This window comes from Notechis scutatus, chromosome Z, assembly GCF_049901735.1.
Source record: "Notechis scutatus isolate UNSWTSFEM ecotype Mainland chromosome Z, rNotScu1.2, whole genome shotgun sequence".
Taxonomy (NCBI): Eukaryota; Metazoa; Chordata; class Lepidosauria; order Squamata; family Elapidae; genus Notechis; species Notechis scutatus.
This window is the reverse complement of record NC_142025.1, coordinates 16786737-16803725: the sequence shown is the minus strand read 5'-3', so window position 1 is coordinate 16803725 and position 16989 is coordinate 16786737. Positions and strand designations below refer to the sequence as shown.

Here is a 16989-nt window from a genome sequence, read left to right as displayed (position 1 = left end):
AATAGTTGTTCCTGCACTCTGTTTGGTTATACCTTTATTGCTTTACAATAAACACTAAAACACTAGCTTCTTTGTTATAAAAGCTACAAATCACAATCCCCCAAAAAGAAGATAAACTGTAAATGTTCTTGAGCTCATACTCTGATTCTCTTCCTCTTCATTTTAATTTTATACCTGTTTTGGTGCATTTGCTTAATGTTTATCATCCCCATATGAAAAGCTGTAAATAGATTATTGGATTTCAAACAAGTCATTTATGTGTAGAATTCTATGGATTTTTTAAAAAAGAAACATGCCTCACCTAATGTAATAATTCTATTTCTAATCATAGTAGCTTTATTCAAATGATTGTATAAATGTAAAATTTTTGAAATAAATCTGCATAATTTGCAAACCAAATTTTGTAAACAAATGAAAGGCTTACCAACGTATTAAATTAAAAGTGTGATTTGATCACGTTTTCTTATTCTCAACATACATTTCTTCATGCTGAAACTTGTGACATTGGGATCTAGGACAGTCCTTTTATGTAGCCCTAGGAAGGAGGCAATGGCAACCAGTTTTACAAAACCATGCCAACCCTTGCCAAGAAAATTGCACAGACTTTCCAGGCAGTCTTTGAAAATCAGAGATGATTGAATAAAAGAATTAAAAAAATTGATACCAAAGTTCAGTTGTAAGTTATAAAGAAATGTGTAAGCACATAAAGATTAATTGTCACACATCATATGATATGCATCTGATACTGGGTCTTTTTAGGATTACATGAAAGATTAATTGCCCTATTAATTTCATAACTATGGAGAAATACACAAAATGGAATTATGCTCATCTTCAAATATTCTGCACATTGAAGGCCATATGCTGGCTATAGTAAGACTAATCCATGGCTGAAAAAAAATAAAAATCTAAGTACATCCAAGCAGTGATAATATGCTGCTGGTTTGCACTGGTTCTAGCAATCCGGTAGCGCCGATCAGCAGTTGGCCCCGCCTACCCACCCTTTCCTGTTCTATATTTCTTTTGTTCAACTGATTCGTACGGCAGAGCAGATTGCCCCACCTCAGCTGGTTTACTCACCAGCACTGACAGTAAGGTAAGTTTTAAAGCTTAAAATTTCCCATTTTAGAAAGCTCCATGCGTTCCGACAGTAAAAAGGTTTGCATCCCACCACTGCATAGGTAGATAAACTTTAAGATGCAATCTGAATTCCAAAGAAAACAATACACAAATTGATTGTCCATATTTATTATAGTTGTGTATTTTTTTGCAACAGAAGGGGGAGCATTTCCTGGTTTGGAAAGAAAGACATCTTGACTTTCCATAACTAAAATTTTACTTTTGGAACATTCAAGTTTCAACTTAAAAAAGTAGATCACTGTATATTTATGGTATTTGTTGAATTATGCCTTAAATGCACGATGAACTTCTCTTTTACAATGATCAATTTCATTAAAAACTTTAAAAATGATATATTAATATATTTGCACCACACTACAATATTTATCCCATCTTCTTGATTTAATGTTCCTTAGTGTCCAAATTCCCAGTGACTATGCTAAAGCAATCAGATTCCTTTTCATTTGGTCATTCTGCTCATTTCTACAGATGTCATGTTTCATGGAAGTTCAGGAAAATATCTTGTAAGACAAAAAAGGAAATGCTCAGCTGCTAATGATGCAAAGAAATGTACACATAGTTGGGTGGCATTAATTTCCTATTCGTTTTTTTTAAAAATATGGCTGCTTTATGCTAAAATGCAAACACTAACATTTAGAAGTTTCTATAAATATTCAGAAAAAAAATAAGCTTGAGGGAATCAAGAATAAATATTGTACTTCCATTCTTCACATTTGATTAAAGGGTCTTGAGAGAAATACAACCACATATAGGTGATTGTAGTTACAATCTTAAATAATAACAAAAGAAAGGTCTCCATTTACAGGTATTCTGCAATTTACAACCATTCGTTTAGTGACCATTGAAAGTTACAATGGAACTGAAAAAAAAGAGATTTATGACCATTTATCACACTTACAAGTTTTACAGTATCATGGTAACATGGTCATGTGATTAAAATTCAGACATTTGGCAACTGGCTCATATTTATGATGTTTGCAGTATCCCAGGATCATATGATCATCTTTTGACAAAGAAAGTTAATAGGATAGCCAGTTCACTTTTAAAATTATGTTACTAACTTAACTGCATTGACTCACTGAATTAACTGTAACAAGAAAGGTAGTAAAATGGGGCAAAACTCACGAAACAATTTCATTTAGTCACCAAAAAATGGGCTCAATTGTGATCATAATTCAGTACTGCACGTCTATGGAGATTCTCAGTCGTCCAGGTTATGGCTGTCCCAAAGGTAATTTTTAAAAAGACAACTGGACTTTCTGGTTTTTCTTTGAAAATGTTTCACTTCTCATCCAAGAAGCTTCTTCAGACCTGAGAGGTCTGGATGAGAAGCAAAACATCTTCAAAAAAAACCCAAAAGTCCAGTTGCCTCTTGAAAAGGCACCTTTGAGACAAGTCAGAACTATTTGTATTTGATCTTAATCTCAAACAAAATCTTTTTTTTAAATAAAGTTTTACTGAATTTTAACAAAACAAATAAAACATCTTATTTGAGTACAGCATGGTTCCGGGTTATCACGTTTCCATACAGACACAATTTCATATGCATATTCATCTTGTGTATTCAACTTCATATCTTATACTCTTGTTTCCAACTTCTCACTATTTCTCCCTTTACTTCTCTTAATTTTCTTTTATGGTTATCTCATTTTCTTCTTATTCAATTGTATTTCTTTTACCTAAATTTCTATATCTTTTTATTCATTATACTTATACTTTCTGTCTTGTTTACAATTTCATATGTTCTCTTCCAACATTCTTAAAAAGCAAAATTCCCTCTATGATTGCCAATCGGAGTGCAACACCTTTAAGTCTTATTGTTATTATCATATGAAATCTCATTAAACATTAAATTTGTGCATTCAAAAATTATAACATTCAAATTTCTAATATCTATTTTATATCATGTAAATCTCATCGTTCAGACTCTGCTTGGTACTTCCCCTTGAAAATGTAAAAAGAAAAATTCTAAAAACATAACAAAAACTATGTATGTATATATGTATGTATGTATGTATGTATGTATGTATGTATGTATATATATGTGTGTATATATATATATATATATATATATATATATATATATATATATATATATATATATATATATATATATAAAACATTAGTAAACAAAAAATAGTTATTCAAATTCATTCTAGTACTGGTATGAGCCTTGTAAATCTTTTACGTTTCTTTTCAATATTTATCAATCTTTGAGAACAATTGAAATGTTTCCCTCCCTTCTTCATTATTACGTTAATTATTAATAAGCATACCATTGGATAGTCATACAGTTTTATCTTATAAATTATTTACTATTAATAAGCAAAATAATTATTCAAATTCATTCTAGCAACTGGTATAAATTTTCTTATATATCTTTCATATTTCTTTTCAATATTTTATCAATTTTTAGAAACAATTACAATGTTTCCCTCCCTTCTTTATTATTGCATTAATTATAAATAAACATACCGTTACATAACAATAGTTTTATCTCATAGATTATTTACTTATTTCATTTCTAACTCATTACAGTATTCTACTATCACAACACTATCTTTTGTACCTTTGCAGAATCCTCACTTTTAACTTAATTTAGCCATTGTCTCTGTGTTTTCTAGCTGAGCAAATACCTTTAATCCTAGTACGTTTCCCCTTTTTCTTTATTTCCTGCTTTTGTCCCTCATAAGTTCTTTCCCTTTCTATCTTCCCCCCCTTTTTCTCATCCCTTTTTTTATACCCTTCTCTCTAATTTCCCCTTCTGTAGTTTTCTTTTCTGCTTCTCCTTGCTGTTATACTTCTTTTCAGACTATTTTTCTTTTTGGCTGTTCCCTTTGATCTCAAACTTTTAACTCCTTTCCCGCTTTTCCCTTTTTACCACACTTTGCATTATTTGATCATTAAAATGGCTTCTTCTTTGTCCCGCCCTTCTTCTTGTTCTTGGAGCTTTTCCTTTTGCTTTTCATAGTTCAGGATCTCCATTTCAAAAATTCAAATACGAAGCCAAATGATCTTCCTCCCCTTTCTGCATCTTCTTTCTGTTTTTTAAGACTCATCTTCAATTCCTCCAGGAGTAATGCCATTTTAAGCACTTTTGAACAACCACCCGATTGACTTTAAGTAAAAACAGAAACAGGAAAAAAAAACAATGCCAAAAACTTTTTTCTTTTAAATCACCAAGTAATCCCAGACTGTTCCTTCTTGTTTCTTTCCTTTACTTTTCCTTTCCGTGGGTTACTGTATCTTTTAATAAGATTTCAGTTACAATGTATCCTCGGGAGTCTTTTCAAAGTTTCACTGTTAATCCTCTTTATTTTTCCAGGTGGCACTCCATTTTTTCATTATTCCAAGTTCCACCCTTTTGCCTCCACTCTACTCCTTTTTAGGGCTTTAAAATGATCAAAAAAAATATATTTATTCTCCTTTTGACACTTAGATTTCAGCTTAAAGTTGCCTATTAGTGTCAAAATAGATTAACATAAATTTCTTTCCATACCATTTGTAATTGTCAATATAAAGGTTAAAAAAGGGGGTTTTAACCTCCTTTTCTCTCTCCTTCGCCGCTTGAAAATCTTCTTTCAGAAGTATCCCTCTAAGTACTTTTAAATTCAGGGTACATTGCTTAGATGTTCTCTGATGTTTAGCCCAGTCTGTCCTGCTTTCCTCTTTGTCTTCCTCCTGCACAATCTTATCCAGTCAGGTTCTTCTTTGAGATGGCCATTTCTGACTACTGCTGCAACCACCTTCAGGAAAGGGAGTTTAGACCAGCCAAGGAGGACAGATGAGGCTCCCCTCCACTCAGCTAGCAATCTCCTCCCCTCTTCACCACCTCTATGGGGTGGCTTCAGCCCCAAATCCAAAGGATCAGGGCACTCCAGCAGCGAGTACAGATTGAAACCGCAGATTTCACAATCTGCAGATTTCAGTCTGTCGCTGAAAAAACCCAAACCGGAAGCCTCCCAAAATTCTTAATCTTAATTTTTCATTGTAGGCAAGGATTATTACCGAGACTCTACATTTAAGACAAAATAGATTACTAAATATAAGATAGTCTAGAGCAGGGGTGTCAAACTCAGATGCATCTTGTGCTGGCCACACCCACGCCCAGTTTAACAAAGGGGGGGGGGAGTCCTGATACATCACGTGACACTGCCGAAATGATGTGAGTTTGACACACATGAGAGCTTCCAAAATAGAAGTGTCCTAAATCATTCTCATTTCAGATGGATTCTTACAATATCTATTTATTGTCTTAGAACATGTAAAAATCAGCTTAGGATTGGATTGAAATAAGTTTTGGGCCAGGCACAATTGAACATTCTTTTGTTTATAGCAGGGGTATCAAACTCAAGGCCAGGGGGCCGCATCCGGCCCACAGGGTGCTTATATATGGTCCGCCTGGAAACAGCAAAGGACTGGTCCGCAGTGTCTCTGCCAGTAAAATCAGAGCTTGGGAGGACTGCAGGTAGCCCTCCCAAGTTCAGTTTTCACTGGCAAAGGGTTGCAGGAAGCCATCACAGCCAAAAACAGAGCTTGGGAATCTGTTTCACTGGTAGAGCGCTCGGGCCACCACAGGTGCCACCGACATGAGTGATGTCAAGCTGGCCATGCCCAGCCTGGCCACGCCCCCCCCCCCGGACTCCAGTCAAACACAACCCTGATGTGGCCCTCAATGAAATTAAGTTTGATACCCCTGGCTTATAGGAATAATTTAGCAAGTGGTAGGAGATTTCGCAACTATAATGTCCAATTCACAAAAGTGTACAGCATATGGGCATATGGGACATTAAAAGAATACAGATAGAGCGAAGAAAATTTCCCAGACAAAGTGCCAATCAAGAACACTCAAGAGACGCCTTTCTGCTACGGCAGTTTTCTTCTTTAAAGAAAAAAATAGTAAGTTGCCATTAGCTACAGATTTTTCTTTTGCTGCAAACATAGCAAGAAATCTCTTTACATTTTTTACTTTGAGTTTGAGATTAAACCAGGAAACTCGATGACAGGTTTTTGCACAGGGCACAAAGGACAAATTGAAGAGATCAAACTATTATTTTAGTACACAAAATTATTTATAGGGAAAAAAATAGGGAATTCAGATATAGGCACTTAGCTAAAATACAATCTAACACAATTATTGAAAAACATACTGCGGAGTAACTACTCTTATTGTCCTTTCTTTTACTGGGAATTGTTAAAAATCTCTCAACCTGAACCTTTTTCTCCCTTCTTATGACCACCGACTCCTAGTGCACAACTGCATTTTTTTTTTTTTTACTAATAGCTAATAAAGAACCCTGCGGTCCTTCATAGTAAATAATTTAACTCTTTAGATGCTCTCTCATAATGCAGACTTACCAAGAAGACATGGGGGTATTAAAGCTTTTTGTTTGTGGACTGAAAAGGCTCCCCAAAAGAAACAAAATAACAAAAGCATGTATTATAAAAGAAACAAAAAGGGTAGGTAGAGAATCAAAGAGAAAAATAAGAATTCTAAATTAAAAAAAATGCTTTCCTCTATCTCTTCAACAACCCAATACACTCAGTTGTCAGTGTAAATAAGATATGTATTGCTACATGTGATATTGAACCTCTATGTATTTAGGGGTATTTGTGTATGTGTGAATTCACTTTCTTTCATTATTTTTAGATGCAGTATCAGCAATGTGTATAAAAATTTCATTAATTAACCAATTAACTTGTAGCCTTTGTTTTGCTTAGGTTCCTATAATTGTGCTTTGAAATTGAAATGATATGTTGCTAAAGAAAAATATTTTTACAGACAGAATTAGGTCAAGGAAGAAATTGCAGAGGGACTAAACATAAATGGAAAAAAATGTCTTTGATATCTCCCATTTAAGACTAAAGGTATACAAGGGAAAAAAAGCTTCACACAGCTCTCTTTAGTTACCAATATCATTGCTTTCTGGAGATACCGAATTCAGAAAAATTATGATGGGTGGCAATAATGTCCTTATAATAATAGGTGGGTGGCAATAATAATGTCCTTATTTCCTAGAAATTTAAATGATACTGGTAAGTTAGTAGCCTTATTATATGTTCATTGTTCTTTAGTGAAAGGTGCAGAAGGATTTCTGCAGTTAAATGATACAATCTTGTTAGAATAGGAGAAATCCAGAATTACTGTGAAAGCAGTAACATTTTAGGGCCCATAATTTTTAGAAAAATAACCTAAGAAGAAATCATATATTCATACTTCTGCAAGACGGTAGTATTCATTTCAGTGTTCATAACTAACATCCTGTTTGGGAATTATGGATGAAATCACAATACATTTAGAGGGCACCAATTGTGGGTTTCATTTTCTTGTAAAAGAAAATCAACTGCATATGTGTAACGGAATAGAGAGAAGAAAAATTTTTATACATATAAGTACTATTACATGTGAAAATATATATTTGTACAAACTATGATGATGATGATGATAATGAACATAACCATGATCTAAAATTACACAAGGCAAAATGAAAAACATTCAGCTACATGCTTTTTCCAAATTAATATAGCATATTCACTATAATAAAAAAGGATATATATTTTTTAAATTCAATGATGTGACCACCAGGTAGTCAACTCTGATAGCTCTCTCTTTCTCTCTCTCTCCTATCTATATTTCTCTCTCTCTATCTTTATATCCATTTCTCCCTCTCTCTCACCCCCCCTCTCTGTGTACACACACACGCACACACACACACACACAATTTATGTGCCAAAGTAATTGAGCAAAAACTCTGATCAATTTCTGTCACATCTAAAGAACTAAGACATCTCAGTGCAATTTATATAGGCTTCTGTTCACCAGGTAGGAGATTGTCTACTGGTCTATTTTCAACCTAGTATGCCATGAAGCAAATCAAGAGTTGGTGAGAGCTTGTCTGTCAACTGTTGAATCAAGTCTCAAATAACCCAATCCCTGAGCTTCTCCCTGATGCAATTTGGTGATTAGAGCAGTATAAAAAGATTAGCAGTTTGGCGATTAGAGCAGTATGAGAAGATAAGCAAGCCAATTTAAAGCTGACAGTTCAGTGTAAGTTAAAGCATGAGTTTCCCCAATGAAGCAACCATGCTGAAACATTCAAAAATGTCATCTTTCTAATGGGAGGGGGAGGGGGAGATGTAATACCTTCCGCTCATGACTTCTTGTGCCACCAGAAGGATTCTGCTTCAGAAAGCCTGCTGTTGTGGACCATCTTGTGGGGTTTTTTCGTGAAGGCTCTTCTGAAGTAAAATTGCTATCGCTGATTGATATGGAAAGGCCCACTAATGCTGGGTCACTGCTGCGCCGTACATGAAGTGGCATATCTGAGGAGATTAAAAACAAAAATAATCTGTGAGACAAGACTTTTCCAACAAAGTGAAAGACTTATACTGTTCTTATTTGGAAATCAAATGGTTATAATATCCAACCTGCAGGGTGAGAAAAAGTCCAATTAGTTACCTAATATAATCAAAGAAATAACACATTGCTCAAAGGCCATAAAACCCAACTTATAGGATCCAAGCAATCAATGGGTGATGGCAGAATGAAAAAATAATTCAATTAATATACTACATTGAGTATTTAATCATTCTCTCCTTCAGTTGCATCAATTTAATCTAGTTTACAATTACATCTATTATTTCGGTATAACAACTGTTCAAAGTTACAACAGATCCCCCTATATTCCAGTTCCAGAATTCTGATGCACACACACATGCACACACACACGTGCGCGCGCACACACACACACACACACCGCACAGCCATATCCTGTGGTCACATGAACACACTTGGGTATTTAGCAAAACCAACTAACTTTTTTGATATTAAGCATTTGTGAGATGATTTATGACAAGCTATTGTCAGAAACCAGTCTTCTCAGACGGTTTCCAGAAAAAATGGACATGCAAATTGCACTGATAGATTTAATGACCACAGTGTTCACTTAATAACCACCAAATAAAAGATCATAAAATGTTGTGGGTCACATAACCACCATGACTTGTGATAGTAATTCCAGACTCCATTGCAGCTGTAAATCGAGGACTACTTGTAAATGTGATTATAACTTTTGGAGGAGCTTTGGCGCAATAGCTCAAAGCTTTCATGGAATATATACAACCCTAGGTTGGATTGTACTATCTTTTTTAAAGAGGGTGTACATGCACCCAACTTCCTTGAACAAACAATATGAAGTTCCAAATCTTCCTTCACTCATTTATAAAATGCAACAGTTAGTCAAAGGAAGATATTTTAACCAAAAACAATCACACCAATCTTTTAAAATGTATCTTTTCTTTTATGTACACTGAAAGCATTTGTACCAAGACAAATTCCTTGTGTGTCCCATTACACTTGGCCAATAAAGAATTCTATTCTAATATCTATTATTCTATTCTATAAAGTAACAATTACTGGCAAGATGTCTCTAAAGTCCCTGGACGACTCCGAATATTTTCCTCTTCTTTGAAACAAATGAGGAGGATATCACACCAGTTGTGTGATTCAAAGATTTTTTAACACCAGTTTGGTGGGCATGGCTTGGTGGGCATGCTTTGTGCCCACCAAGCCACACACACTTTGCATGTGATATAACTAAGAGCATGCTTCCAACATACTATTCACAGCCTCTAAATGTATAATAAACTTGGTTTTAGATGTTACACTCTTCCTTATGATTCCTGTTCCTAAAATTAGATTATTACCAATATTATGTACAAAAACACCATAACCATCATCTTCCACAGGCAAACAATTTGGGATAATCCAAATATTGTAGAACTGAACCACCAATACCCGTCACTATTAGCCATTCATCAGCAATTCCTGGACCAGGTTATTTCACATGGATTACAGATTCACTCTCCACATCTAAGAAGGAAACCAAAAGTAGTGCCTATTTATTGTGCTTCTCTTTTTACAGTGTTTGTGATGGATCATTTTTAGAAATAATCCAGGGGCTTAGTAAACTACGTCCTGGAAAAATTAGGACATTTCAAAAATATTATGAAGCACTAAATCCTGGTGGAATTTTTTTTTAAAGTAATATAAGTTGCAAAAATGGGGCTGGAGCTATCAGACATTCATGCAAAGCACAATTTTATATAATGCGCCTAAGTTCAAGGCAGCTGTGAACTTCTCTTTTTCCAAAGTTTGCTTAAACCTCTAAGAATCACATTTGATTTGATTTTATATTCTGCATTCTTATCTAACTTTGGACAGACAAAACATTTGATGTTATACAGTTGTGTGCATTTATATAATGCCCATTTTAGTAGAGTAAAAGAGATCTGCATTATTAATAACAAATCATCATGTATAATAATCATAATTATTTTCAAGCCCTTTTTAGACATTCATGTCTTGATCAAGACTGAAAATCCAATTGTAATTGGCATAAAGACAACAGGGCACCACGGTTTCAACTATAAGGTTATTTATATAATCAAGGATTATTGCTAAATTGAGTATTTATTGTACAGTGTGATGCTGGGTTTTTAAATTTTATTTGGCTACTTACAGAATTCAAGGGAACTCAAAAGCAAAAATTCAGCTCTAAATATTTTATTTGGGAAGGAGAAAAGTTAAGTGAAAAAAAAAATGTTTAAACACCATATATTTTTATTGCACTTCAAGATATTCAGAAAAGGAAATGCATTTTCAAGAAATATGTTTCTACCAATGACAAAAAATGTGATATTAAAATGGAACATCTATGAAAATGCTCTGACATCATGGTTGTCCCAAAAGTAGTTTTAAAAAGACAACTGGACTTTCTTGGTTTTTCTTGAAGATGTTTCACTTCTCATCCAGGACTGAATAAGCTTATTGGATAACAAGTGAAACGTCTTCAAGATAAACCAAAAAAATCCAGTTCCCTTTTTAAAAGCACCTTTGGGACATAAAAAGCGAATAAAAATAATTCATGTGCATGTATATTATTCTTACCTAACAGCATACAATTTATGTGCATGCAATTTATGAGATTTTTAAACATTTTAATCAGCTTTATTATTATGTTCAAACCAAGACTATAAGTCTCTTTTCTTTGATGCATGCTTCCATCAACAGAACATTTGAAAACAGGCAATGCTCCAAAACCAAAGTGGAGTTTTTGAAACTGGGAGGTAATTTTTATTTGATTATTATTATTTTAGTATTCAAGGTCCATAAAAAAGTGTTAATGAGCCATAAGAGGCTTTCAGACCATTAATTGTCCCAAATGTGGGAATGTGCTCAGAAAAGTTATTTTCTAATTCTTTTATAAAGCTACACAAGCTGTGCAAATATTGTTGTGCACTGCGTGAAAGAATGCCTATTTTTGTGAATGCTTAATGTGCTGTCATTTATTTCCCCAGATAACCATCATTTTAACCAATATTATTTCCCTTTTAAAAATCATTATTTCTAATCATTAAAAAAAAAAAAACATTTTTCGACAAAAGCAGGGGATGTACGATGGGATGTCTTGGAGAGTTGGATGTGTTCTATGTGTATATGTATGTGTGTGCATGGTTTTTTGGCTCCACACATTCTTTTCAAATTATCAGAAATATACATAATATTATACAAATGACCACACTATTTCTTACATTAAAATGTAATAATATCAGTTGTTTTATTCCTAACCCAATCTGTTTTTGCTCCAACAATAGTCTTCCATAGTGGTATACTCAATTAACATTTCCTTTTGTTGTGGCATTCCATCTCCATTTTTTTTCTCAGATAATCATTAAAAATTACTTTTGCAGATATGCATTTCTGTTTATATGTAGAATTATAAAAGATTTAGAATCTAGTAATGGAATATATAATGTACAAACTTCTTGATCCGAGTTCTCCATCCTATTTCCCAGTTCAATTTTCTCCAGATATCAAAACCAAAACAATAAAAGTGATTTTAAAAATCCTAATCCTAATCCAGATTTGAATAAGTAACTCATCATATTTTTTGCTGGACATCTAGCTGCCTAAAAAAAGACCCCAAAATTATAATATGTAAAAAGAAATCGGAAGTAATGAAGCCTGTAATAATATATTCATTGATTTAGCTAATGATTCCCAAACTCTCATTTGGAATTCCTCAAGAACAGATGTTAAGTATAATGAAACAAACACTGTTTTGCTTGTTACAGAATAACAGAACTGGAAGCGATCTTGGAGGTCTTCCAGTCCAACCACCTGCTCCAGCAGAAGACCCTATACCAGGGGTCTTCAAACTTGACAACTTTAAGACTTGTGGACTTCAACTCCCAGAATTCCTCCTCCAGTCATGTTAGCTCAGGAATTCTGGGAGTTAAAGTCCACAAGTCTTAAACTTGCCAAGTTTGAAGACCCTTGCCCTATACCATTTCAGACAAATGATTGTCCAATCTCTTTTTTAAAAACCTCCAAGGATAGAGCACCCACAACTTTTGGAGGGCAGCTTTCAAACTGATGAAGTGCTTCTTCTTCAAGATCCTTGTTGTTCTCTGAACTTGGTAACAACTAGATAACATCATCAGTGCCAGAGTGATTGGGGCAGAAGGTCATTGGTGAGCCACAGCAAGCCACTTGTATAGATAAACATATAGCAAATCCCTCTCTCCTCCAGCACCAATGATGTTAGTCAGGCAATAAAACATCTGCAAGGAACCATCTTTAAAAGTGTCCCTCTGCCCTCCCAGAAGATTATACATGTGTGGATAATGAGAACGTATGACGCAATGGGACTCTGCTGCCAGGTTATATTCCTCCCTGAAGTTGAATCTATCTTCAAATGCAAGTGGCATACACACTATTGTGATAAAAAAAAAAAAAGCAATTAGAATGCCTAAACTGGGGGAATGTACTGCAGCATTATTTAAAAAGGGAAGATTAATAACATTTGTTTAAAGTCAGGATTACAGTAAATTTGCAAGAGGGTGTACATGCACACAGAAGGTATGCATGCACAATTTTACATAAATAAAAATATTGTCCCATCCACTCTTTATTGCTGATGCTACACCTATCTAATTTTAATCAAAATCATTAATATTTCTATTAAATGACTGACTAGGAAACTGATATGATATGAAAGAATAAAACAGCATTCCAACAGCATTTTTTCAAGAGTGCACCTGGAACTAAAACACTTAGTAGAAATTCTTTGAAAATACATGTGGCAGGTGGCTAAAACTAATACTACGTTTGGAATTACAGGACTACCCTAAAGAGCATGTTGAGGATAGGAAGGACTGTTTGTAAAAAAAATATCTTGGGAACCTCTAAGAATTAGTTTTTGTCCTGAAAATCCTTTTGTGGTTGTAGGACAAGATCAAGCAGAACTGGAAAGAGGAGTAAAATGTGTCATTGGCTTAGAGTCCCTATACTGGCACACAACATCCAAGTCCAGCCCCTTGAATTCCTTTAACACTGACAGTTAGCTATGTGGAGGCTTCAATAAATCATTTATGCTCCCTTATTCTCCCTTTTCCCCCCTTACCCAATTACCCCTGTAATTCCTATTGTGAGCAGGAACTATTATATATATTTTATTTGTTTGTCTGTTTGTTTGTTTGTTTGTTTGTTTGTTTGTTCTTTCAAGTTGGTTTTAATTCTGGGTGACTGCCTGAACAAGTGTCTAAAGTTTTCTTGTCAAAATTTCAACAGTGGTGTGCCATTGCTTAAATTCCAAGATCTGAGAGAAAATGACATTTCCCAGGTCAACCAAATGGTTTTGTGTTTAAGGTGGAACTAGAACTCATAAGCGCCCTGTTTCTAGCCTGATGCCTTAACCACTCTTACCAAAGTGTCTCTCAGTGTAAAATGTACCATGTTAATAGTACACAACAATAAGAAAAATAACAATTCCTTAATGGATATAATCTCTAGTTAATTCATATATTTCAGAATTATACTCCTTTTTAAAAAAAAAAAGTTTTGCATAATTATTTCACAAGTCAAAACATTAGAATAGACATTGTAGGCACAATGTAGCGTCACAAAATCCTGAATGATACCTGATCATATTTGATGCTTAAGAGTCCTTTGAAGACTGGATAAAACAGCAATGATCTCTAATCACAAGGCTTCAAATTCTCAGTGGCACTAATGCACTGTAAATATTGATTTCCTTATGGAGCCAAGGTGCATTTTAAATAAACACTGAAAATGGGAAATCTAATCACACAAGTTTTTTTAAGCCAAAGAACCAGAGGAGAAAAAATGAAATGAAATGAAGATGTACTGGGAGCTTAGTATCTTTGAAAACATTCTCAGTGTTATTAACTCAAGAACAGATGGATAATGAAATATGTACGGAAACTTTGTATGGACATGCCAAAGAGTATATTTTGCTAAGTAAGCTGTTACCCCTGCTTCAACTACAGTATAACAGAGGATAGATTTACAAGGTAACAGAACATGATATCAAATAGAAATAATTTCCCAAGGGTAGATAATAATGATTATTTTTATGGCTTACTGTTCTTTTGCAAATAAAAATAAGGCCTAATTCTCAATAATCCAAGTCATGGTTGTCCTAAAAGTGCTTTTACAAAAGGCAACTGGACTTTCTGGTTTTTCTTTGAAGACATTTCACTTCTCATCCAAGAAGCTTTTTCAGGTTCTCAGAACTGAAATTCTCTGAATTGAAAAAGCTTCTTGGATGACAAGTGAAACAACTTCAAGGAAAAATAAAACCCAGTTGCCTTTTGAAAAAGCATTTTTAGACATAGCCTAAACACCATCCCTAGGAGAAGGATATCCCCCAGTTGATGCCTTATAAATGTCTCAGAATTCTAGGAGTAAAATTCCCAACTGAACTGTTCAACCATCAGATTGTTAGGTAATTTTTCCATGCATCTTATAGTAAGCTGAACATTCACAAACCATTTATACCAGTCAACTGAACCTTCAAAACAGCCATTTGGGTAAATCATCTCTGTGATTTCAGCAGTTAATATTACAGGGATCAGCCTATAAAAATATTTTAAAGATTCAATCTATGAAATCCATCTGCCTCATCTGATATGAACTTTCAGATTGCTCATCTTGTTTTACTGACATTTGATTTTTAACTGAAGATTGGGGGTGGGGGGAATCAAACTGAACTTAATCCTACATTTTCAAATGCATCCATATCCATTTTGAGCTATATACCACCAAGCATACTCAGTCTTCTTTTGGTGACCTTCTTAACACTATTTTGACTGAGACGCCAAAAATTCATAAGATGATCTAGCCAGCTTTTGGCTTGTGCAAATATTCTTTTATGGGTATTTTTCTCCAGTTTAAATTTCAGCCATACCACTGACAACCAAGCAAATCTAATTCCCCCAACTGTTTCCTAGGTAACCAAGAAAAGAAACTAACTGGACAAAGCAAATATTGTGAAAACTTTCAGCAATCTAGTTGAGCAGAAAAGATGTAAATATAAAAGTCAATCTGAATGTATATCATTTATATCAATGTACATCACTTGCATAATTATGTAATTACACTTTTTACATCATACCAATCATTAGCATAATTTCAAAACTGACACAAGTGATATCAAAATGTCAATGATTTAATATTATGACATAAATTGAGGCAAACTAGACAGCTATGGATTTTGTCCATTATTTTGTGATGTCAAAACAAAACTTTTGTATGCTATATCTAAAGTCTGCTAAAGAGGAGTCTCCTCAAGACAGACTTTACCCTATAAAGGTAGTCTTCAATTTATAACAGTTCATTTAGTGACTGTTCAAAGTTACAGGCACTGACCATGTTTTACACTTACAACTGTTGCAACATCCCCATGGTTATGTCCACATTCATATGCTTGGCAACTGACTCATACTTATGACCACTGCCAGGGGTGGGATACAACAGGGTTAACTATCAGTTCGGTGATTTATGATGTGCTTCCCTGCACGCTGCGAACGCGCACCTGTAATTCTCCCATGAGCTGTTCAGAGCATCCAGTAGTGGGAGGTGCTTCAGTCTCTGCATGTCTAGGCTGGGCTTAATTTGTGGAACTCTCTTCCTCCTCCACGGGACTCCTCCCCAGCGTTCCCCAGTTTTTGCTCAGCCTCGTTGTGCATAGGCAGTGCTTTTTGTTCTTCCTTGGCCGAAACAGGAGTATTACTCAGCAGGTTTGGATATAGTCCAGTTTGTTTTTTTCAGGCTTTTAGCCTCTAAATCACTTTACGATCTCCTGACATTAGCTCTCCATCTGGTCGTCGGAGATCATTTGCATTTTCGGGCAGCGCTGCTTTGCACCCGAAGTGGCGGGTGGCTTCGGCATTGCTCTGAGCCACCCCCCCCCCATCTGCTTGTTCTACCCCCTGCCATTGTGATTCCGCATTGCCTTTCTCTATATCGGCAATAGCGGCATGGGCATTTTCGCTCTCATCTGAGTCGTATCATTTGATTTTTCCCCTCAGAATGCCGTCTTGGTGTGGAAAGCAATAAGAATTCTTTCCACCCCTTTCCCCACCGTTCCTTTTAGCCAGAAGGAGAAGCCGTCGGAGGCATTTCCCCACGCGGCGGAGTTTGTTACTGGGAAGCACGCACGCTATCAAAAATAACGGCCATTGTTTTTGCCTTTATTTTTAAAAAAACTGCGTGGCCGCGCTATTTGTAACTCAAGCTGTGTGAGGTAGTTTTCCTTCCCGATAAGAGGTTTTTCCTTCTGATAACCTAAGGAATTATTACACCTCGTTTTCTTATTAGATTCGAGGCCATCCGTGTATTATTGTTGGCTTAACCCTCACAGCCTTACCCAGCAGCATAACAGCAAGCACCCAGGCCCGTGGCCGCCTTGTAGGGAAGCTGTTGAAGGTCTCTCTTTATTATCTTGGCCTTTCAGGTTCTTAATTTGTTCTTAATTTGGCTGT

At 35.1% G+C, this 16989-nt stretch overlaps 1 protein-coding gene across 14 annotated transcripts in view; it reads right to left on the bottom strand.

The window, feature by feature from the left end:
* The window catches only part of PARD3 (par-3 family cell polarity regulator), a 609571-nt gene that overhangs the window by 333467 nt on the left and 259115 nt on the right, over positions 1-16989 (bottom strand). For all 14 annotated transcript variants that reach the window (XM_087948426.1, XM_026672225.2, XM_087948428.1 and 11 more), the window contains exon 4: positions 8285-8463. In XM_087948426.1, the coding sequence (XP_087804552.1) occupies positions 8285-8463 (179 nt within the window). The remainder of the gene's footprint in view (positions 1-8284; positions 8464-16989) is intronic.